This window comes from Suncus etruscus, chromosome 9 (assembly GCF_024139225.1).
Source record: "Suncus etruscus isolate mSunEtr1 chromosome 9, mSunEtr1.pri.cur, whole genome shotgun sequence".
Taxonomy (NCBI): domain Eukaryota; kingdom Metazoa; phylum Chordata; class Mammalia; order Eulipotyphla; family Soricidae; genus Suncus; species Suncus etruscus.
Window position 1 is genome coordinate 110,451,386 of NC_064856.1, and position 21,857 is coordinate 110,473,242.

General features: G+C 62.7%; 5 protein-coding genes across 5 annotated transcripts in view; 3 read left to right on the forward strand and 2 right to left on the reverse strand.

Annotated features, from left to right (window-relative positions):
* Positions 1–988, forward strand: part of C9H11orf80 (chromosome 9 C11orf80 homolog) — a 97,507-nt gene extending 96,519 nt beyond the window's left edge. Inside the window, exons 14-15 of the mRNA XM_049780882.1 lie at positions 496–839; positions 929–988. Coding sequence (XP_049636839.1) covers positions 496–839; positions 929–988 — 404 coding nt within the window. The remainder of the gene's footprint in view (positions 1–495; positions 840–928) is intronic.
* Positions 1–21,857, reverse strand: part of SPTBN2 (spectrin beta, non-erythrocytic 2) — a 243,066-nt gene that overhangs the window by 156,228 nt on the left and 64,981 nt on the right. The window lies entirely within an intron of this gene.
* RCE1 (Ras converting CAAX endopeptidase 1) lies at positions 1,110–3,868 on the forward strand. Its single transcript, XM_049780212.1, has 8 exons — positions 1,110–1,294; positions 1,419–1,521; positions 1,599–1,682; positions 1,881–1,959; positions 2,407–2,574; positions 2,677–2,748; positions 2,960–3,022; positions 3,227–3,868. The coding sequence occupies exons 1-8, from the start codon at positions 1,110–1,112 to the stop codon at positions 3,460–3,462; spliced, it is 990 nt and encodes a 329-aa protein (XP_049636169.1). The 3' UTR covers positions 3,463–3,868.
* The window catches only part of PC (pyruvate carboxylase), a 73,763-nt gene continuing 57,252 nt past the window's right edge, over positions 5,347–21,857 (reverse strand). Inside the window, exons 3-22 of the mRNA XM_049780198.1 lie at positions 20,062–20,197; positions 19,736–19,920; positions 18,918–19,083; positions 18,656–18,801; positions 18,462–18,579; positions 18,222–18,373; positions 17,612–17,730; positions 16,074–16,236; positions 15,019–15,201; positions 9,111–9,255; positions 8,748–8,837; positions 8,447–8,668; positions 8,108–8,264; positions 7,626–7,866; positions 7,291–7,540; positions 6,907–7,151; positions 6,651–6,830; positions 6,313–6,561; positions 5,980–6,120; positions 5,347–5,893 (exon numbers count right to left, since the gene is read on the reverse strand). Of these exons, the coding sequence (XP_049636155.1) occupies positions 5,645–5,893; positions 5,980–6,120; positions 6,313–6,561; positions 6,651–6,830; positions 6,907–7,151; positions 7,291–7,540; positions 7,626–7,866; positions 8,108–8,264; positions 8,447–8,668; positions 8,748–8,837; positions 9,111–9,255; positions 15,019–15,201; positions 16,074–16,236; positions 17,612–17,730; positions 18,222–18,373; positions 18,462–18,579; positions 18,656–18,801; positions 18,918–19,083; positions 19,736–19,920; positions 20,062–20,197 (3,537 nt within the window). The 3' untranslated portion in view covers positions 5,347–5,644. The remainder of the gene's footprint in view (positions 5,894–5,979; positions 6,121–6,312; positions 6,562–6,650; positions 6,831–6,906; positions 7,152–7,290; positions 7,541–7,625; positions 7,867–8,107; positions 8,265–8,446; positions 8,669–8,747; positions 8,838–9,110; positions 9,256–15,018; positions 15,202–16,073; positions 16,237–17,611; positions 17,731–18,221; positions 18,374–18,461; positions 18,580–18,655; positions 18,802–18,917; positions 19,084–19,735; positions 19,921–20,061; positions 20,198–21,857) is intronic.
* Positions 11,487–14,130, forward strand: LRFN4 (leucine rich repeat and fibronectin type III domain containing 4). Its single transcript, XM_049780204.1, has 2 exons — positions 11,487–13,215; positions 13,390–14,130. Exons 1-2 carry the CDS (start codon positions 11,855–11,857, stop codon positions 13,949–13,951), a joined length of 1,923 nt encoding a protein of 640 aa, XP_049636161.1. The 5' UTR covers positions 11,487–11,854; the 3' UTR covers positions 13,952–14,130.

Sequence of the window (21,857 nt, forward strand, 5' to 3'; positions counted from 1 at the left end):
AGGATTGGGATGGAACCTAGGTCGGCCTCGAGCAAAGAAATGCCCGCCCCCTCATCCCCAGTTCTTCTCAATCTCATCACAAAAGCGGTTCTTTTGGCCTCTTAAATGCTCCGGACTCCAGGAGCCTCCATCTTTGTGGACGCAAAGATCTTACTTCATGACACGCTTTTGCTTACAAACTTCTAATCTGACTTCGGAACACATAGTGCCAGAAACTGCTTTCTCACGCGAAACTAGCACGGTCGGTTTCCAGTCCTCCGCTGCTTTCCCTCATCAGAACCGGATTCTTCCCATCGCTCCACCCGAACCTGCTCCTTGATTCATCGTGGGCGCAGTCGAGGTTTCGGGCCCTTTGCCACTCTCGGCTCAGAACTCCTCCTCCCTTGCTCTGGCCTTTTCTCAGTCCCGAAGCAGCTCGGACATTGCGGGAACACGGGCAGTGACTGACCCCGCGCGCCCCGAACGCCCCGCTGGCTCCACGCTCCCACGCGGCAGAGCCGGGGGCCGAGTGCACCGCGCGCACAGTGCGGGGGCCCGGGGGCGCGAACCCCCGCCTGGGTGAGGGCGGAGCCGACAGCGCTGCCTCGGTGGAGAACCGAGCGCGCCAGGAGCCCGTGAAGCTCGGGTTCGGGCACGGCCTCGCCGGCCCCGAGACGGGCTTCGGGAGCGGGGTGGGTGGCCGGGCCGGCTCCTCCTCGCGCCCCTACTCGCGCGCCTCCTTTCCCCCAGGCGCAGCCCGGCCAGAGGAGGGAGCGAAGAGACGCCGGCGGGGCAGCCCCGGTCCCGGCCTCGGTCCGGAGGAGTCGCCGGCCCTGGGCGGCGCGGGGAGCGGCCTGGAGGTGAGCGCGCGGGCGCGGGGCCGGCCAGGGCGGGCCGGGCCGGGCCGGGCTGGGCTCACGGCGCGCCTCTGCCTCTGCCTCTCCCGCAGGACGCGCTCTGGCAGCGGGAAGTGGCCAACCTGGCCGAGTGGCTGCGGCCCGACACCTGACGCCGCCGCGAAGCTCCGCCCGCGGGGGCGGGGCGGGGCGCGGCGACGTCACCCGCGCGCCCGGCAGGCGCCACCGAGCGGCGGGGCCGCGTCACTGCCGCGCGCCGCGGGTGCGGGCGCGATGGCGGCGCTGGGCGGGGACGGGCTGCGCCTGCTGTCGGTGCCGCGGCCCGAGCGGCAGCCCGAGGCGGCGGCGCTGGGCGGCCCGGGCGCCGGGCTGTGCTGCTGGGTGTCGGTGTTCTCCTGCCTGAGCCTCGCCTGCTCCTACGTGGGCAGCCTCTACGTGTGGAAGAGCGAGCTGCCCAGGTGCGGGGCTGCGCGCGCGGCCCACTCCGCGCCTCGCGAGGCGGGGCTGCGGGCGGCGCCTGGGCGAGCCGGGGGCGGGGCGGGCGGGGGCGAGCCCCCGCGCTCACTGCCGGCCCCTCCGCAGGGACCACCCTGCCGTCATCAAGCGGCGCTTCACCAGCGTCCTGGTGGTGTCCAGCCTGTCCCCTCTGTGCGTGCTGCTCTGGAGAGAAGTCACGGGCATCCAGGTGCGAAGGAGGCGGGGGGCGGGCGGCTCGGGGCCCTCGCGGAGGGGCCAGACTGATGCCCCCGTCCTGTGGCTCAGCCAGGCACACCCCTGCTCACCCTGATGGGCGTCAGGCTGGAAGGCATTTTCCCCGCTGCCCTGCTGCCCCTGCTGCTGACCATGGTGAGTCCCGGCTTCCTCCGGGCTTCGCGGCGGCGGCCCCTCCTACAAACTTTCCCGGATCTAGATTGTGTCTCGCTGTTGATGGATGGGGTAGGGGCTGGGAAATGGCGGGCACCTGGCGGGGAAGCTTGCTGTTGAGGCCCCTCTCAGGGCCGTGTCTTCCACCGCTATCTAGCTGCACCTGTCCCCTGCCCCCAGATCCTTTTCCTGGGCCCACTGATGCAGCTCTCTATGGATTGTCCCTGTGACCTGGCAGATGGCTTGAAAGTTGTCCTAGGTGAGTCTACAGAGCTGAGGCCACGTTGGCCCAGTTCTCCAGACCAGGATGGTGGGGAAAGGGAATACTGCTTCAGTTGGGTCCTTCACACGGATGTCCTGGGCTGGCCAGGACAAGGGCCCTGAGGACTGACACCTCCTTGAGTTGGACCCAATGTCCAGCAGCTTTTGCTGTCCCTAACCACCGGCCTCCTCATCCACACCAAGAGCTGGTTTCAGGAAGAATTTGAGGTTTCACCCTGGCTGGGATACAAATGGCTTTTTTAAATGCTGGGAGGTTTGATGCGGGCTATGATGAGCTTAGCTTCTCCTAGACCTGCTCAGCATTGCCAGTCTGGGTTCAGCCGAGAGAAGTGGGGGGGGGGGGGTGAGAGAAGCTGTTGGGCTTCCACAGTCTCTTTCTTTCAATAGCTAGTCCCTCCGTGCTTGTCCTGAATCTCTTCCCCAGCCCCACGCTCCTGGGCCCGCTGCCTCACAGACATGCGTTGGCTGCGGAACCAAGTGATCGCGCCCCTGACCGAGGAGCTGGTGTTCCGGGCCTGCATGCTTCCCATGTTGGCACCATGCACAGGCCTGGGCCCTGCTGTGTTCACCTGCCCACTTTTCTTCGGAGTTGGTGAGTCTGTCCAGCCCGGCCTGTGGAGAAAAGCCGAGACTGGGTTTGGGGCCCAGGTAGGGCCATGAGGATGTGACAGCATGCTTCTCTATTCCCTTCTAGCTCACTTTCACCACATTTTCGAACAGCTTCGCTTCCGCCAAAGCAGCATGGGAAGCATCTTCCTGTCTGCAGGTGAGTCCTACAGAACTGGCCTTGGAGTTGTCCCCAAGAGCTGCTCTGGAGCACACTTGGGAACAGGAGCCTCTCGTACCAGAGGGCTTGCCAGCCCAGGGCCTTGGGGTACAGAGGACAAACACCAGGGGATGGGGATGGCACTGAGGGCATGCATTTCTGGGGCCTGAAGGGCTGCAGTTGTGTTCACTTGTGGCCTCCCCATCTCCAGCTTTCCAGTTCTCCTACACCGCTGTCTTCGGAGCCTACACTGCTTTTCTCTTCATCCGCACAGGTTGGTCCTCGCTGTCTCCCGGGACTCTGGCCCTCAGGAGCACACAGCGGGTGGGAGAATGGGAATGCCGCATTCATTCCAGGAGCGGGTTTCTTCCTGCAGTGCTGATAGGCTGAGTGCAAGTGGAAGCCAGCGGGCCGTGGTGGGGGTGGAAGGGTGCCTGGGAGAGGGGACTACTTCAGGAGCTGGTGTATTCCCTTCTAGGACACCTGATTGGGCCGGTTCTCTGCCATTCTTTCTGCAATTACATGGGCTTCCCCGCTGTGTGTGCAGCCCTGGAGCATCCGCAGAGAAGGCCCCTACTGGCTGGCTATGCCCTGGGTGTGGGCCTCTTCTTGCTTCTGCTCCAGCCCCTCACGGACCCCAAGCTCTATGGCAGCCTTCCCCTTTGTGTGCTTTTGGAGCGGGCAGGAGACTCAGAAGCACCCCTCTGCTCCTGACCCAGGCTCTTGTGCCACTCCTATGAACTCTCATGGGCTTCCCAGCCCTCCTCAGCAAGGGGAACGTAGGGGAGGAGCCGGCTGGGGTCCCCGAGATCTCAGGAATTTTTGTAGGGGATTGAAGCCAGAGTTGAATCCCAGGGACCAAGAGAAGGAGCAGAAAGCCAAAGGCTGCAGCCCCACCGGAAAGGGGCTGAGGAGCAACTGGGAGTGGGAGACCAGGGGAGGCCCCAGGAGCCAGGCCCTCCCCCCTTTGCCCTCCCTCCGGACTGCTCTGAACTCCTCTGCCCCTGAATACTGCTCAGGGGAGGCAGTTAGGCGACTCCCGACTTCCCAGAGTTTTCTCACTGTCTTTTTTTGCATCAGGACTTTGTATCGGGACATTAAAGAGATTTAATTTGGGTAACACGGCCTTGGACCTGTGAGTATCCCATCTATTTGGGGTGGGATGTGCCGTCACCTGTCCTGGCTTCCTCTACCAACTTCTGGGTAGGTCAGCCTGGTGATCACTGACCATCCTTGGCACAGAAGGATAGCAGCTTTCCTGCCTAGGGTCTGACCTCAAGTCCTAGCACAGGGGAGCCCAGCTTACGTAGGGCCTGTGCTCTGGCTGTTCCTGAAGACGGCACCCCAATTGTGTCCTCAAAGGTGGCTTCTAAGCAGTAATACCCCACCTGCAGGCCCAGACATTGGGATCCTGCACCCAGGCACTAGGAGGAAAGTGGCTTTTCCCACTGCCCAACACCCTCTGCCCCTAGACACCCAAAACAAGGGCTGCAGCCTCCCAAGCAACACTGACCCGAGGTTTGTCCTTAAGACCTCACGTTGCCTCTTGTTCACATCCCAACTTCTTCCCTTGGGGCCCCCCGAATTCTTTAAATTCTTATTATCCTGTCTGGAGGCTGGGGTTGGGGAAATAGATGCTCAGTCACTCCCCATCTCCCTCTCCCCAGACATGACAGTGTGGCGGGAGGTGAGTCCTGCTAACCTGTGTCTGGATCGTTCATGCCTGCTGCAGGTGACCACCGTTCAGGGCAGTGTTTGTTTCTCAGCCATTCCCCCATAAGCCTGTTCCTGTGGAGACCTCACACCCCCCCCCCACGGTTTTCACCTCCGTTGTTCTTGGACTATCTGGGGGGCTAGATGGCCCCCAGTTTGAGAAAGGCTGGTTTTGAGAACTAGGGTTCCTGGATGGAAAGGGTTGGGTGGGGGCAAGATTCAATCCTGGTACTTCCACTTCAGTGTGCTGGTTTTTGTCCAAGTCTTCCCTCCAGGGGGCCCAAGACCCCAGGGTTTGCTTCTCCTGAGGCAGGGCCTGTCCCCTTGAATCTTGAAGTAAGGGTGGGCTGAGAAGAGAGTAGTGTGGACTCACCTCAGCAGCTGGGGGTTTGGGGCTGGCGGTTTACCTTGCCAGGACAGCTTGTGTTTGTACTTAGACCAGAGGTCTCAAACTCAATTTACCTGGGGGCTGCAGGAGGCAAAGTCAGGGTGATCCTTGAGTGCAAAGTCAGTAGTAAGCCTTGAACTTTGGGGGGTGTGACCCAAACAACTAAAACAAAACAAAACAAAAAAAGATTCCTCTAGGGCAGGGCCACAAAATGTTGTATGGAGGGCTGCAAATGGCCCTCGGGCTGCCAGTTTGAGACCCCTGATTAGACAAAGGCCGGTTTTTCCTATCAGGACAGATACCTCCACCCAGCTCAACAGCAGTAGCTAACTTCGGGAGTGTATGCGGCAGGCGCTCAGGAGTGGTGTTAGCCCAAACCTTCTGTTTCCTGTCACTGCCTTCCCAGGAGAAAGCTACAGGCCCGCCCCCTCCCCACCCAAGGGAGCCCAGGAGCAGCACTGCTTTCCTTCGAGGGGCACAGAGCACCCGCATGGAGGCAGGGGAAAGACGGTTTATTAAGCAAAGTTCACGGGTTTCCCCACCCCCACCTCAGGAGGTAGAACCCCCAAAACCAGCTCCCCTGCATCCTATGCCCACCTGTGCCACCACCCAGAGTCTGGCAAGGAGACCCTTGTTTGGCAAGAGATGAATGTGAGAAACTGTCCAGCAGCAGGGCGGGGGATCACTGCAGGTCGTGTCACCTGCCACAAGCAGCTGAGGACAGGTGCGTCCTGCCTGGGCACTGGGGCCTGAGACTGCCTCAGTATGGCATCCAGGAGGCCAGGCCGGGCGAGGTCACTCGATTTCCAGGATGAGATCATCGCCTTCCAGAGTCATGTCCTTGGTCACGTGGACCTTGCGAATGGTGCCCTCCATGGGCGAGGTCACCACAGTCTCCATCTTCATGGCACTGAGCACACACAGGGGCTGGCCCTTGGCCACCTTAGCCCCAGCCTCCACCTTGATATCAATCACCTTCCCAGGCATAGGAGCCCCAATCTGGCCCTTGACATCCTTCAGGGCCTTGGGGTGGAAGTGCATTTCCTGTAGACAAGCAGAGGGGCAGTGAGGTGGCCGCACCCCACACCCTGCTTGCCCCCCCCCACTCATCCTCCCTAGGTGAACTATACCTTCATGGCCTGCGTATCCTTTACCAGGATGGACCGCAGCTGGCCATTGAGCTCAAAGAACACCTGCCTCTGTCCTGTGCGGTTCAGGTCGCTCATGGCCAGCGCCTTGATGTGCAGCGTCTTGCCCCGCTCCAGCTCTACCTGTGGGAACGCCAGTGCCCTGAGCTATGCCCCAGCCTTGCACCCTGGCTTCTTTCTCCAGGGTTGTTTGCCCAAACCTGCATGCAGCATTGGCACCAGCCAATGAAGTCTCAGGCTCCAAAGAAGCCAGGGTTCCTTGGGACAACCAGAGCAGGGGTGCTGGTATGGAGGGTGGACAGGTCAGACACTGACCTCAAACTCCTCTGCGATTTTGGGTCCCTGCAGGAAGAGACGGGTGTTGAGGCTGTCGAGGGGCCCAAAGGTGGCAGTAAAGTCTTTGAAGTGGGCAAAGACGTCGGGGTACATGGCCGCTGAAAGCACGTCTTCTGGGGTCACCTCGTCCCCATGGCGGTCGATCAGCTCCTTCTCCAAGGCCTGCAGGTCCAGGGGAGGCATGGAGGCCCCTGGCCGCCCCTCCACCCTCGGCAGGTCCTTTATCACCTGGGGAGCAGAGAAGGGGTCAAGCGGTCTCAGCCTCTCTACAACCCCACGCCTGTACAGGGACTTGCCTACCTCAGGGACTTGCCTACCTTGGACCGGAAGGGCTCGGGGAACCCACCGTGGGGAATGCCGATGTAGCCCTGCAGGAACTCCACCACAGAGCGTGGGAAAGACAGCTCCTCTGCCTGCGCCTCGGCCTCTGCCCGGCTCAGACCATTCTGCACCATGAACTGGGCGAGGTCCCCCACGATCTTAGAGGACGGCGTCACCTGAGGAGGGGGTGCTGATGAGGGGAGCCCGGCACCTTCTGGAGGCAGGGTCAGGTTAGCGTGAGGCCCTGCTCACCTTGATGAGGTCTCCCAGCATCTGGTTGGCCTCCACGTAGGCCTTCTTGACCTCTTTGAACTTGGAACCGAGCCCCATGCTGTGTGCCTGGAAGTGCAGGTTGGTGTACTGGCCCCCGGGGATCTCGTTCTCGTACACGTCCGAGTTGCCGGACTTCATGGTGGCCGTACAGTCGAAGGCCGCATACAGGCCCCGGGCCCCTTCCCAGTACTCGCTGTAATCGAACACGCGCTCCAGGGGTACCCCTGTGGGGGGGCCGGGCTCAGGGAGGGCCGGTGCACCGAGAATCCTCCCAGACTCCCAGCTCAGGGGTGTGAGTAGGACAGGAGAACCTGGGGTCCTCGGGGACCAAGGGGAACAGCCATGGGCTGCCTTGCTTCCTACCTGTGTCCAGGGGTGTTCCTCGGGTACAGGCCACCAGGGCCCCCATGCTGGGCTGTGAAGTCATCCCCGACATGGAGTCGGCTGCCACATCCACGACGTCAGCACCGGCCTGGGCACAGGCGAGCATGGCAGCCACACCGGCCCCCGACGTGTCGTGGGTGTGGATGTGCAGAGGGAGGTCAGGGAAGCGGTCCCGGAGTGAACTGACCAGCATGGTGGAGGCTGAGGGCTTCAGCAGTCCTGCCATGTCCTGGGGGGCAGCATGATGCCTGAGTAGAGGAGGTGGGCCAGGGGAAGGCAGAGAGACTTGTGAGGGTGTGGGGGGCCCCCCATACCTTGATGCACAGGATGTGGGTGCCGGCCCGCACCAGCTCCTCTGCCAGGTCCAGGTAGTACTGCAGCGAGTACTTGGTGCGGCTGGGGTCAGCCACGTCCCCTGTGTAGGAGATGGCTGCTTCCACCACGGCACCCGCACTGCCCGCCGCCTCCATGCCCAGTAGCAGGTTGGGCAGATAGTTCAGGGAGTCGAAGACACGGAAGACGTCCATGCCGTTCTCCTTGGCCACCTCACAGAACCTGCATGGCAGAACACGCTGTGAGCCCACCACCCCTGCATGGGCTGACCCAGCCCATGGGGAATGAGAGCAAGGTCTGTCCTGGCAAGAGCCAGTGGGAGGGGCACCAGAGTGTGGGCAAAGCCGACTGGGCAGCCGGGCCGGGCAGGTTTATCTCAGAAGTGTTTGGTACAGCCCATCTACATGAGAGCACTCAGATGCTCTTCCTGCCCACCCACTGGCCCCGCCCGGCGCAGGCTCACTTGAAGACCACGTTGTCTGGGTAGTTGGTGTAGCCCACGGCGTTGGCCCCTCGCAGCAGCATCTGGAAGGGGATGTTGGGGATGAGCTCCCGGAGCTCCTGCAGCCGCCGCCAAGGGCACTCGTAGAGGAAGCGCATGGCGACATCAAAGGTGGCTCCTGCTCAGGGACAGCAGACCCAGGTCAGCGGCATGCCTGGCCTCCGTGCTCCCCTGTGCTGATCTTCACAGGGCACACAGGCTCACTCCTTACTGCCCCAATTCTGCTTCTGACAGTCTTGCATCTTATTCCTGACCCTGGATCTGGATCTCCTGTCGCAAGCAGGCCCCGTGCCTACCTACCTCCCCAGTTCTCCATGCTGAAGAGCTTGTGAAAGTTGTGGGCTGCGTAGGGGGCGATCTTCTTGAGATCATGGGTCCGCACACGTGTGGCCAGCAGGGACTGGTGGGCGTCCCGGAAAGTCGTGTCCATCAGCAGCAGCCCCTTATGGCCTCGCACAGCTCGGGCAAAGCCCTCGGGTCCCTCCCGCAGCAGGATGTCTCGGAAGCCGGAGGGGGGTGGGCCTAAGGCAGTGAGGGGGTCAGCACCCCTCTCGAAGGTGTGGGGCCCCTTCCCCCGTGGGGCAGGATGAACCTCACCTACCTATAGGCACCGCAGGGACAATGGGGTCCGTGGGGCTGGGACTGGCCTTGACGGGGATTGGGGTGGTTGGGCCATTCACCATGACGTGTCCTAGGGGAAGAGGGGGCTGGTCAGGTGTAGCAATCTGGGTGGACAGAACAGGTGGGTTTCGGGGGAGCCCCTTTGGGACATCCGCACTTGCAGCTGACCCTTCCTGGGTACAGCCAGTGGGATCCTATGTAGGGTTAGGTGGGTGGAAAGGGGGGTCTCAGGCCAGGACAGGTGCGAGGACAGAGCAGAGGAGGCAGGCGCAGAAGAGAGGGGCGAGGCAGGTGCTGGAAAGCCCCCCTGGATGGGGTGAGGCTTTGGAGGTAGGGAGCGGACCCAGGTAGTGCAGCAGTTTCTGGGCCCGGTTCTGTGCCGGCCGCAGCTGGAATAGCTCAGGGTTCTCATCGATGAACTGGGTGTCCACGGTGCCCGACAGGAACTGCTGGTTGTTGAGCACATTTTGCAGGAAGGGGATGTTGGTCTGTGGGAGCAGAAGCGGGTGGGGTCAGCATGCAGTAAGCATGCGGGAAAAGCAGAAAGAGGTGGGGTGGCAGGGCCCCTGAGACAGCTGTTCTCCCCTCAGCCTGTCTTCTAGGGGTGCCTTAGTGTCTGCTGAGTTACCAATAGACAGGAAGAGCTGTGTTCCCTCACCCTCCACCCAGGGTGGACAGTTCTGGACACCAGCACCAGGTCTCTCCGGCCAGGGCTTGTGCTCAGCTTCCCGGTGAGGTTGCTCCATGGAGCCCAAGAGATAGCCCAGCAGGGAAGGCAACCTGCCTTCCAGCAGCCATATCAGCTGCAACCCTGGTTCAAATCTCTGGTAACCTGGCACTGCTGAGTATGGCTCCCTCCAGAAAAAACGTGAAGCTGCCGCCAGCCACATGCCTCCACAACCCACTTCTTTTGCCCAAAGCCTGCACCCAAAGGCGTTTGTCCTTTTCTCAGCAGAGCTAGATGCACCATTTGGCCAGGGGGTAAGAACATCCTGTATTCTGCTTTTGTCATTCCACACACACCTGGAAGCCAGAGGGCAGGGTGCTGTCCGAGGGGGCAGTGCTTGTCTGCTTCATGCGGGGGTGGGGTAGGGTGAGCAGTTTGGCTCATTTCGTGACTGGGTGCGCCAGAAAGCTGAGGCAGGACAAGGCCAAGTGAGGGCCCTGGTAGGGCGCAGATGCCGGAGCTCTGCGCATTACCCCAACCGGGATGTCCAGGGCTGGCCTGTCCTTGAGACAGTCGCTGAGCCCTGAAGAGACGGGAGGCTTTGGCGGAGCGAGCTGGGTGCTAAGTAGGCAGGAGGCCCAGGTGTGATCCCCAAATAGTCTCCCTTATCAGTTATAAACTAAAACTAAAATAACTGGTGATCCCTGAAGACTGTGGATGTGTTCCGAGAACCTTTTTCTTTAAAGTTGAGAACACTGAGCAACCAGACAAGCTCAGGTGGGAGAAGTCCTAGTCCTGGGTACAGAGCCAGTGAGGACACGCGAAGGGGCGCGGAGTCGCACCCCACCTGCTCTGCTCCGGGCTCGGGCTCGGGGTTCCTCAACTCTAGTAGCCCGACTGGAAGGGGGCCCTCGGTACCCGAGGATTGAACTCGGGTGCCCGCCCCGGGCTCTGAAGCCCGGATGCCAGGAGGCCCAGCTGGGCTGCGCAGAGCTCGCCACCCGCACACCCTGCAGGGCCGTGGCCGGGCCAGGAAGCCGGGACGCGCCACCGGCCGCTGCGTGGGGCCTCGAGAGGGCCTGCGGGAGCCGCGCGGGCGGCCAATCGTGCGGGAGGCGGAGGCCGGTTGGCTCCTGAGCCGGCGGGGCGGGGCGGGGCGCGGCGCGGCGCCTGCCCGAGGCCGAGCCCGGTCGGCCCCACCCGCAGCCGCCCTGCCGGGGGGCGTCGCCCCGACACCCTGCCCTCCCCCGGGCCCCGGGCCTGTTGGGGACCCTCCACGTGACTCGGCGATGCAGAACGGTGGTGACCTTCAGCGCGTCTGAGCGCGAGGGCCCGGCAGCTGCGGGTTTGCGCCCGGCCCTGCCGGCGGGTGCGGGGACGTGTGGGTGTGCGGGCATGTGTCGGTGTGCAGGGGAGGGTGCCCGGCGACATGTGACAGCGGCGCCCGTCTCCGGGAGGCGGTGAGGCAGCCGCGAGCTGGCGCTTTGTCTGGCTGTCTGCAGAGCGACGGTTCGCGCGGCGGCGGGCGCCGAGGAGCGGTGCGGGATGCCGGGGCGCCAGGGCGGCCGGGGGCGCGCGCGCCGGTGCCGGGGTGAGTGCGCTGCGGCAGCGCCGGGGGGCCGCGCGGCGGGCCCGAGCCGGCCCGGGCCCCGGGCGTGAGCGGGAGCCCTCGTGGGCGCTGCACGGCCGCGTGTCCCGGTGACCTCGGGCCGGCCCGGGTGGGTCCCGCGCGCCCCTCCCCGCCCGCCCTCCACGTGCGTGTCCGCGGCGCGCGCCCGCCCGCGCGCACCCGCCGCCGCCGCCGCGAGCCAACGCGAGCCGCGCCGGGAAAAGCTGCCGGAACCGAGGGAGCCGGGGCCGCGGGCCCGAGCGCCATGGGCCGGAGGGCGCGCGGCGGGCGGCCGGTCAGCCCCGGGCCTCGCCCCCACGGGAGAGCCGCCTGGGGTCGGCGGGGGCCGGCCGGGCCCGCGGGGAGGCCGGCCCGCGCCCCCTGAGCTCCGGACACCAGGTGAGGGGCCGCGCAGGGCCGCGGGGCGGGCGGGCGGTCCCGGGAGGGTTGGGGACGCCTGCCCAGCCTGGCCCGGTCGGGGCGGGCTGGCGCGGGGGGCGGGGGCGGGGAGGCTCCAGGTTCCCGGGGCCGCCGCGGAGAGGAAGTTCCGGGACCCTCCCTGCTCGCGTGCCCACCTCCGCTTCCTGCCTCAGCCTCACCTTGTCCCTGGCGCCTGGACTCCCCCGAAGCGCGGGGGAATGTGACCTTTACTCGGGGAGCCTGGCCCTGCAGGCCCCGGCTGCCCTCTGTGTGTGTGGGGTCCCCTAAGTCCTCAGGTCCTGCCCCAGTCCCCCCCAGCAGGCCGGGACCGTGGCCCCCCGCGAGGGGGACAGGGCCTGGGCACTGTGGCCTTCCCTGCAGGGCGCGCACCATGGCCCCGCCGCTCCTGCTGCTGCTGCTGGCCAGCGGAGCGGCCGCCTGCCCACTGCCCTGCGTGTGCCAGAACCTGTCCGAGTCGCTCAGCACCCTCTGCGCCCACCGAGGCCTGCTGTTCGTGCCCCCCAACGTGGACCGGCGCACGGTGGAGCTGCGGCTGGCCGACAACTTCATCCAGGCCTTGGGGCCGCCCGACTTCCGCAACATGACCGGGCTGGTGGACCTGACTCTGTCCCGCAACGCCATCACCCGCATCGGGGCGCGCGCCTTCGGGGACCTGGAGAGCCTGCGCTCCCTGCACCTGGACGGCAACCGGCTGGCCGAGCTGGGCGCGGGCAGCCTGCGAGGCCCCGTCAACCTGCAGCACCTCATCCTCAGCGGCAACCAGCTGGGCCGCATCGCGCCCGGCGCCTTCGACGACTTCCTCGAGAGCCTGGAGGACCTGGACCTGTCCTACAACAACCTGCGCCAGGTGCCCTGGGCCGGCATCGGCGCCATGCCCGTGCTGCACACGCTCAACCTGGACCACAACCTCATCGACGCGCTGCCGCCCGGCGCCTTCGCGCAGCTGGGCCAGCTCTCGCGCCTGGACCTCACCTCCAACCGCCTGGCCACGCTGGCGCCCGACCCGCTCTTCTCGCGCGGCCGCGACGCCGCCGCCTCGCCCGCGCCCCTGGTGCTGAGCTTCAGCGGGAACCCGCTGCACTGCAACTGCGAGCTGCTGTGGCTGCGGCGGCTGGCTCGGCCCGACGACCTGGAGACGTGCGCGTCGCCGCCGGGCCTGGCCGGGCGCTACTTCTGGGCCGTGCCCGAGGCCGAGTTCTCCTGCGAGCCGCCGCTCATCGCCCGCCACACGCAGCGCCTCTGGGTGCTGGAGGGCCAGCGGGCCACGCTGCGCTGCCGCGCCCTGGGGGACCCTGCGCCCACCATGCACTGGGTGGGCCCCGACGACCGGCTGGTGGGCAACTCCTCGCGGGCGCGCGCCTTCCCCAACGGGACCCTGGAGCTCGGGGTGACCGGCGCCGGCGACGCGGGGGCCTACACCTGCATCGCCACCAACCCTGCGGGCGAGGCCACGGCCCGCGTGGAGCTGCGGGTGCTGGCCCTGCCCCACGGCGGCAACGGCAACGGCAGCGGCAGCGCCGACGGGGGCCGCCCCGGGCCCTCGGACATCGCCGCCTCGGCCCGCACCGCCGCGGAGGGCGAGGGGACGCCGGAGGCGGAGCCCAGCGTGCAGGTGACGGAGGTGACGGCCACCTCGGGGCTGGTGAGCTGGGGGCCGGGGCGGCCGGGGGAGCCCGTGTGGATGTTCCAGATCCAGTACAACAGCAGCGAGGACGAGACGCTCATCTACCGGTGAGGACGCCCGCCCGCCCGCCCGCCGTGCCCGGGCGCCCCGCAGCCCTCCTCGGCCTCTGAGCTGCAGGGCGAGCGGGGCCAGGCCCCAGGGAGAGGAGGCGGGTGCAGGGCCAAGGGAGGGTCCCCGACCCCCGACGTGACTCTCACCCCGCATCTCCCGCTTGCCTGCAGGATCGTCCCCGCGTCCAGCCACCACTTCCTGCTGAGGCACCTGGTCCCCGGGGCCGACTACGACCTCTGCCTGCTGGCCCTGTCGCCCGCCGCGGGCCCGTCCGACCTCACGGCCACACGGCTGCTGGGCTGCGCCCACTTCGCCACGCCGCCCGCCACGCCGCTGTGCCATGCCCTGCAGGCCCACGTGCTGGGCGGGACCCTGACTGTGGCCGTGGGGGGCGTGCTGGTGGCCGCCTTACTGGTCTTCACTGTGGCCTTGCTGGTTCGGGGCCGGGGGGCCGGGAATGGCCGCCTCCCCCTCAAGCTCAGCCACGTCCAGTCTCAGACCAACGGGGGGCCCAGCCCCACGCCCAAGAGCCGCCCGCCGCGGAGCCCTCCGCCTCGCCCCCAGCGCAGCTGCTCCCTGGACCTGGGCGACGCCGGCGGCTGCTACGGCTACGCCAGGCGCCTCGGCGGGGCCTGGGCGCGGCGGAGCCACTCAGTGCATGGGGGACTGCTGGCGGCGGGGTGCCGGAGGGTGGGGGGCAGCGCCGAACGGCTAGAAGAGAGTGTGGTTTAAGGCAAGGAGCCAGCCTGGCGGGGGAGCCAGCCTGCCGGCAGCCCCCGGGGCCCTCCGTACCTCAAGCCCCCTCCGTGGCAGGAGGGCCCTTCCCTGGCCCTTGCGGTGCTCACAGCTGCGGACATGGGGCCGCCCCGCGGGAGTTTGTGATTTATAATAAAACTGATGGGGATACCCCAGCACGTTCTGGTCTCCTGCGGGGTTCATCGGAGGATGGACAGAGCTGTGTCGAGGGAGACCTGTGGACAGGTGCTTCCTGCCTCCTGGAGGGTCTGGGTATCCGAGTGTGGGCCCAGGTCCAGGCTGGGTGTCATGGGGCCCTGGTGCTGCACAGCACCAAGGACCGGGTGGTGATGGTGCATCTTGCTGGGAAGAGCCAGAACCTTTTCTTTTTGGGCCACGCCTAACCTTGCCAGCTACCTACTCGCAGTGGTGTTGGGGTTGAACCCTCACACACAACCTGTGCTGGGCCCTTGTACTTTGGATCTCCAGTCTTGGCCAGAACATTCTTTTCTGGGAGGGGTTGGGCCATACCCGGCAGTGCTCAGGGGTTACCTGACTCTGCACTCAGAAATCGCTCCTGGTGGCTCGGGCTATATGGGATGCCAGGGATCAAACCTGCATCTGTCCCAGGTAGACCGTGTACAAGGCAAAAGCCACACTATGGCTGTGCTTAGGGACCAGAACATTCTTTACACTGAGTCCCCACCTCGTCTTCCAGGGCTGCGCATGTCATTGTGAGGAACCTGGCCCCCAAGAAATGAGGATCTGGCCCCAGTGCAGGGGTGGGTTTGAGGGTGGCTCAGTGCAAGGTATGCACATGTGGAGCCTGGCTCAGCTCAGAGATCCTGAGAGTAGCTGAACTTAGGAGCCTGGCGGGTACATCCTGACTGAGCCACACCTTCCTGTGGCCCCAGGACAGGGGGAGGGAGACAAGGGCCACCAGATCAGCAAACAGATGGCCCTGGGGGAACAGCGGGCCAGCAGGGCTCCATGAACACAGGAGAATCCCTGGCTGGCCCCAGCCCCGAGCAGCCCAGGGCGTTCCCAGGAAGGCCCAGACTCACCTTCACACCTCGGACCCGGAACTCAGCAAGGGCTCTGCTCATCTTGGTGGCTGCTGTGGGGTGGTCCTTTCCATGCGCGATGACCTTGACCAGCAGTGAGTCGTAGTGCGGGGAGATGACGGCACCTTGGAAGGCTGAAGCGTTGTCCAGGCGGATGCCCATCCCCTCCCCGCTCCGGAACACCTGGGAGCAGAGCAGGGCCATGTCATTCATTACTTTTCACCCTTGGGTTGCCCAAGGTCTGTGCCCAACATTTGCTAGTGCAGTGGGCAGAGCACATGGGGTGTCAGGACACAGCTGCTGGCAGGGGCTGACTGCAGGGAGGGCACCCCAGAAAGAAACTCCAGTGACAGGTGGTAGCTGATGCTGTGATAGGCCGCCTGTCCTTCACACCCCTGCTAGCAGTGGTGGGATGTGGGATCCAGGAGGAGGACAGGGTATGGGTGCAGAGAAAGCTCAGGAGAGGCTACAGGGTGCAGGGCAGACCACCCACACTCAGATGCTGGAGTTCCAGGGTCAGGGGTATCAGGATCACAAGGACCCTCAGAATATCCTGAGGGACCCTTGCTTCCGCTTTGGAGGGGCAGCTGGCTCGCCAGGAAGGAACTTAATGAAATATTTAAGGTAGACTCAGCCATGAGCAGCAACCAGCAGCTAAAAATACTCTGTGGTGACCCGGGCATGGAGGAGCATCTGGGGACCGCGCTCAGCCCTGGCCGACCATCCCACTCCCATCTGGAACACACTAGAATGTTCCAGAAATGGAATCTCTGGGCAGATCCTGGTTCAGGACCATGGAGCCCCTTCCCTCCACTGACCTAGTTCCCCTTGTCCCACAGTGGTCCCCGGCCCTCTCTGAAGACCCTCCCTGGTCCCATGGAGAGATACCACTGCAGAGCAGTCCTGGGGTACCCCCAGGATTCTCAGCTGCAGAGGGAGGAGAGAGGAACAGACCCTGCCCTCCACGGCCTCCCCGGAGGTTCAGCTGCCCTGCTTTGGGGAGACCCGGGGTCTCCTCTTTCCCAACTCAGGCTGCCCCTCTGGCAGGGACCCACCTCTATGCGGCCAGTGTCGGGCTGGAAACTGCGTGCGGGGTCCTCAGTGGTGACGCGGCACTGGATGGCACAGCCATTGATGCGGATGTTCTCCTGCCGCAGGCCCAAATCAGGCAGGCTGCGGCCCTCGGCCACGTGGATCTGGGCATGCACCAGGTCCACGCTTCGGGGAGAGGAGGTGCGGTGTTCGTGTTCACCTCGTGCCCACCACCCATGCCCCATCTCCTTTCCACAGTGCCCTGGCTCTGCCTCCTGCTCCCCCAAAACTGGCCTGGGGAACGCCTGAGATTGATGCCTCAGACTCCGTGTTTGCCAGAGGATGTTTTGGGGGCCAGAGCCAGGCGGTACTGAGATCTGGAGCTCGCCTAGAGATATATTCCAATATACTCCTAGACATATACTCCAATATGTGCCATAAGGAGACCAATTTGGGGAGCAGAGAAGATGCAACCACAAGTTGGGGTCCAAGTCTTGTAACTAATGGGCGAATCTGGGAGCCATGTGTGGGCTCCCCCCATGTCCATGGTTACACCCTGAAGCCTGACCCCCAACACAAGGCGTCTGCCCACTTCCTAGTGCCCGCCTACCAGGCAGCCCCCCTCAATCCTGGCTCCGAGCTCAAGAAAGCAGGAGTCAACCCCAGGGCCACAGGGCTCCAAAAGGAAGGGCAGGAGCCTGAGCCAGGGAAGCTAAAAATGGTTCAACATCCGGATGCTGAATAAGAATCATTTAAAATAGGAGTTGGGGTCCAGAGCAGCACAGCGGGAGAATTTGCCTTGCGTGAGGCCAACCTGGGTTCAATGCCTGACACCCCATATGGTCCCCCAAATCCTGTCTGGTGATTCAGTAATAAACCCTACGTGTCGCTGGGTGTGGCCCAAAATAAATGAGTAAATAAATGAATGAATAAAACAGGAAGTTTTGTGTCGACACATACTAAGCCCACAGGAGGAAAATCTGGAAGCTAATTAGGCATGAGCTGTTTCTCCTCTGATTAGAGGACCCTGCAAAGCTCTTGCACAGGGGGACAGAAATTTGGGCACAAAGATCCTCAAAACTGACATGAACCAGAAGCATGTTCCCGGGCGAACACAGCAGGGCCGTGGACACTAGGACAGGACAGTGCAGGGCTGGACACCACAGATGCCACAGCCATGCTCTGTGGATGCTGCCACGTAGGTCATCGAGTGGCCAGAGATGTGGGACGCAGCGGCTCCACAGAGCCCTGGGCTGAAGCATGGCCTGGGCCACCACACACGATCGACCTCTCTGAGCCTGCTTCCTCCCTGGAGACAGAAGTGGGAGTCCCTGCCCCTACCTACAGGCCACTCCCAGCCCCATATAGGATCAAACAGCCACTGCAGAACACCAAAGGGCTCGTCTCAGGAGGCACAGGACCCCTGGGGCACCATGAAGGATGCCCACCCCTACCCTGCCAGCTGAGTGACTGTGACTCAGGGACTGTGTCCCCCCCCCACACTCAGTGACCCGGTGACCATGATCCCCACTCGGTGGATTTGGGGACGCCCCTCACTCACTCGGTGATCTCCTCGGTGACCGTGTGCTCCACTTGCAGCCGGGAGTTGACCTCGATGAAGTAGTGGCGGCCATGCTTGTCCAGCAGGAACTCCACCGTGCCCGCATTCTCATAGCCGACCTGGGTCCCAGGGGCACGGGGTTCAGGTCAGCCCAGGGGACAACACTATTGGGGACCAGTGCCCAGAACCCATTCAGGGCCCCACCAATGTGTCACTTTTGGGGCGTGCGTGGGGGCCCTGCTTCCACCTTCAACCAGCTCCAGTGTCACCGGGGGCCACTAGATGAGACCAGAGCTGCGTGTCCGTCCCTCCAGGGAGGATGGAGCAGGTTGGGGGTCATACAGATGCAGCAGAGGGAGCTCCAGGCCTCCCCCTACAACAAGCCCAACACCCCCACAAGAGAGAGGGGCCGCGAGCACTTGGGGAGAAAGTGTGCTCTGTGGGATTAGAGTGCCGTGGGGTCGGGGACATAGGAGAAGAGACTCCATAACCCTGTGTGTGCCGCAGCTCTTGGGCTGTGCACGAGTGCCTGGACGTGATGAATCCCAGCCCTCTCCCCAGCCTTTCTGGCCCCTCCACACACATAGGGCTGGGCGCTAAGGCCCCTCACCTGCTTGGCTAGCTTCACGGAGTCGCTGGTGAGGCGCGAGCGGATCTGTGGGTCTAGGTGAGCGGCGGGCGCGATCTCCACCACCTTCTGATGGCGCCGCTGGATGGAGCAGTCGCGCTCATACAGGTGCAAGACGTTCCCGTACTGGTCCCCTGCGGGGTGCAGTATGCTTTCCTGGGACGCGGCCTTCCTCGAGCCACCCGAACCCTGCCACCCGCCCACCAGGGGCTCCCCACTCACCCAGGATCTGAACCTCAATGTGGCGTGGCTTCTCAATGAACTTCTCCACAAACAGCGCCCCGTTGCCAAAGGCCGCCAGGGCCTCAGAGTAGGCGCGGGTGTAGTTCTCCTCCAGCTCCTAGGGGACCAATGCACATTGGGGCCCAGCTGCTCCCGCCATCCAGCCTGAACACTCTGTGGGCCAGCCCCCTCACCTCGTAGCTGTGCACGACCCTCATGCCACGCCCACCGCCCCCGTAGGCCGCCTTGAAGATGATGGGGAAGCCGTAGGTGTTGGAGAACTCGTGGGCCTCATGCAGCGACGTGATGGGTGCGTCCGTGCCAGGGACCACAGGGACACCTGTCAGGGTCCGGAGGTGGGCAGGAGCGACACTGTAAGAGCCCAAAAGCATTGCCAAGGCCCCAGCCCCTCCAGGACAGCTCTTAGGATCGGTGGTCCCGGCCACACCCCCTCACCTGCAGCAATGGCGATGGCCCGAGCCTCCACCTTGTCACCCATCTTACGGACAACCTCGGGGCTGGGCCCAATAAATCGCACCCCGGCATCCTGGCACGCCTGGGCAAAGTCTGCACGTTCTGACAGAAACCCATAGCCAGGGTGCACGGCATCCACATTGTTTTCCTAGGGTCAAGAGTAGGTTAGAACTGTGTCCCTCAAATCTCTACCCACAGGTTTTGAACAAGTCCTGTGACCTAGACTTCCCCTCCACTATCTCTCCACTCCACATCCTTCCATCCATCCACCCATTTACCCATTCGTCCATCTATCCACCCACCACTCACTCATCCACCCACCCAGCCACCCATTCATCCACCATTCACCCATTAATCCCTCCATCTCTCCATTCATCCACCTACCCACCCACCCATTTATTCATCCACCCATCCACTCTCTATCTATCCATCCACCACCCATCCATCCACCCTCCCATCCACCCATCCCTCCACCCATCCACTCATTCACCCACTCACCTATCCATCCACCATTCACCCACTAATCCCTCCATCCACCCACCCACCCCTTTATCCATCCATCCATTCATCTATCCATCCACCCATCTATCCATCCACCCTCCCATCCACCCACCTGTTCACCCATCCATCCCTCTACCCATCCATACACCTGCCCTCTCTTCCATTCATTCTTCTATCCTTCCTTCTACTCACCCATGTACTGTGGTGAATACACCAATATGGCTGGCTTAGAGAATAAGCACAGCCCTGGGGAGGTCCAGGACACCAGCCTAGAAGCCTCCCAGCACAACCTGACTCACCTTGGCCACCTTGATGATGTCTGGGATGTGGAGATAGGCCTGTACCGGGGCCAGGCCTCGGCCAATGAGGTAGGCCTCGTCTGCTTTCTGCCTGTGCATCTGGCCCGTGTCCTGCTCAGAGTACACAGCCACAGTCCGGATGCCCAGCTCCGTGCAGGCCCGGAACACACGGATGGCGATCTCTCCTGGGGGAGGCAAAGGAGTGAGAAACCTCTGCTCCCAGCCCCAGGCCCAACTCTGGGCCTGCTAAGAGGAGCACAGAGGAGGAAGTTGACAGCCTGGCTGGGACAAAAAACGGGGCCTGTGGCCCCTAGCCAGGCACTCACCTCGGTTGGCCACCATCACTTTCTTGATGGGTTTATATTCCAGGCGCCGCACATTGGGGGAGGCAGCCGGGGCGGACGAAGTTTTGCGAATGCCCAGGAGCCTCAGGCCCCCCCGGATGGTTCGGAACTTCAACATCTGGGAAGCAAGAACCCCAATCAGCCAGGTGGCAGGCGGGGGTCAGGGCAGGGAAGTGGGGGATGGAGATTGAGCATGGGAACACCAGTGAAGAAGGTTCCGGTGGTGGGATTGATGTTGAAATAGTATATTGCCTAAAACAATAACTTTGCCAATCACGATTCTTTTTTGTTTGTTTGTTTGTTTGTTTGTTTTTTGTTTTTGGGCCACACCCAGTGGTGCTCAGGGGTTACTCCTGGCTGTCTGCTCAGAAATAGCTCCTGGCAGGCACAGGGGACCATATGGGACACCGGGATTCGAACCAACCACCTTTGGTCCTGGATTGGCTGCTTGCAAGGCAAACGCCGCTGTGCTATCTCTCCGGGCCCTGTTTGTTTGTTTTTAACTCACCTGTCAGTACTCAGGAGTTACTCCTGGCTCTGCAACCAGAAGTTACTCCTGGAAGACTTAGGGGGACCATATGGGATGCTGGGGATCGAACCCCAGTTGGCTGCATGTAAGGCAAATACCCAACCTCCTGTGCTATCTCTCCAGCCTCAATCACAGTTCTTTAAATTAAAATATTTTCAATAAAAAATTAGAATCCTTTATCCACATGATTTTTCTGATGCTAGTGGTGGGTCCCAGAGCCTAACACATGCCAGGCAGGTGCCTGCTGCAGAGGCAAACCCATAAATAAGTTACTGAATTAATGAATTAATGAATTCTTCCCAAGCCGGCCTGAGGGCTGCTGGTAGCAGCACCTGCCTAAGCCGGAGCCCCCAGAGGCCCAAAGCTGACCCATAGCAGCACACACGTGGCTCTGTTATCTGGGATCCAGGCCCCTGCACCAGTGCCCAAAGGGCTATGACGGCTGACAGGAGAACAATAAACAGTGAGAGGAGGGAAGAAAAGATCAAGGGCCAGAGAGGGAGTGCTGGGCAGGTCAGGCCTTGCACAAGGTGACCCAGGTTCAACCCCTGGCACCACATATGGTTCCCTGATCCCTGGTAGGAGTGATCCCTGAGCAGAGTCAGGTGTTAGCCTGAGTACTGTTAGATTTGGCCCCAATCCCCCACACACACAAAAAAAAAAAATGACAGAGGGTGACTGGCAGAGCACGCTACATTCCACATCCCCCTCCCATGCAGAGGAGAAACCCATCAGTGTGCCTCGCCCTCAGGGCGTTGGGCCAAGGGACCATTTGATTCATCTCTGAGGACACTGAAAAGGCATCACCATCCTAACCACCTAGTTTGAAGTGAGGAACATAAAAATAGTCTCAAAAACTAAAGCAAAAACCTTGGTGTGAGTCATGACCATCAAGATGGAGGCAAGGAAAGGCCAGAAGAGGGTGAACAGAAGCAAGGGGAGGGTGGGGTGAGAGTGAGGGCCATAGAGGTCTTGGCCAAGAATAGAGTCGGCCTCTCTGGGGCACAGAGATCAGGGAGAAGCCACCAAGCCAAGTGCAGTCCCAGGGAAGACCCCCCCCCCCCCCGGGGAGGGAACAAAGGATACACAAAGTCTTCCAAAAAGTTCCAGGCTTGGGGGGGAGGGGGAACTGGGGCCCATGGTGAAGTCTGCTGGGAGATGTAGGGCAGGAAGAGCTGCTGATACACCTGACAGAGCCATCTGGGGGTATTGGGGGACATGGGGTGCTGGTGGCCGTAGGGTTTCCAAA

What these genes read in the sequence shown, in the direction of transcription:
- RCE1 (XM_049780212.1), top strand. Translation starts at nt 1,110, where the DNA reads ATGGCGGCGCTGGGCGGGGACGGGCTGCGCCTGCTGTCGGTGCCGCGG. An exon ending in TGGCTTGAAAGTTGTCCTAG is followed by an intron (nt 1,960 to 2,406) that starts GTGAGTCTACAG and finishes TCTCTTCCCCAG; the next exon opens with CCCCACGCTCCTGGGCCCGC. An exon ending in TTTTCTCTTCATCCGCACAG is followed by an intron (nt 3,023 to 3,226) that starts GTTGGTCCTCGC and finishes ATTCCCTTCTAG; the next exon opens with GACACCTGATTGGGCCGGTT.
- LRFN4 (XM_049780204.1), top strand. Translation starts at nt 11,855, where the DNA reads ATGGCCCCGCCGCTCCTGCTGCTGCTGCTGGCCAGCGGAGCGGCCGCC. An exon ending in GACGAGACGCTCATCTACCG is followed by an intron (nt 13,216 to 13,389) that starts GTGAGGACGCCC and finishes GCTTGCCTGCAG; the next exon opens with GATCGTCCCCGCGTCCAGCC.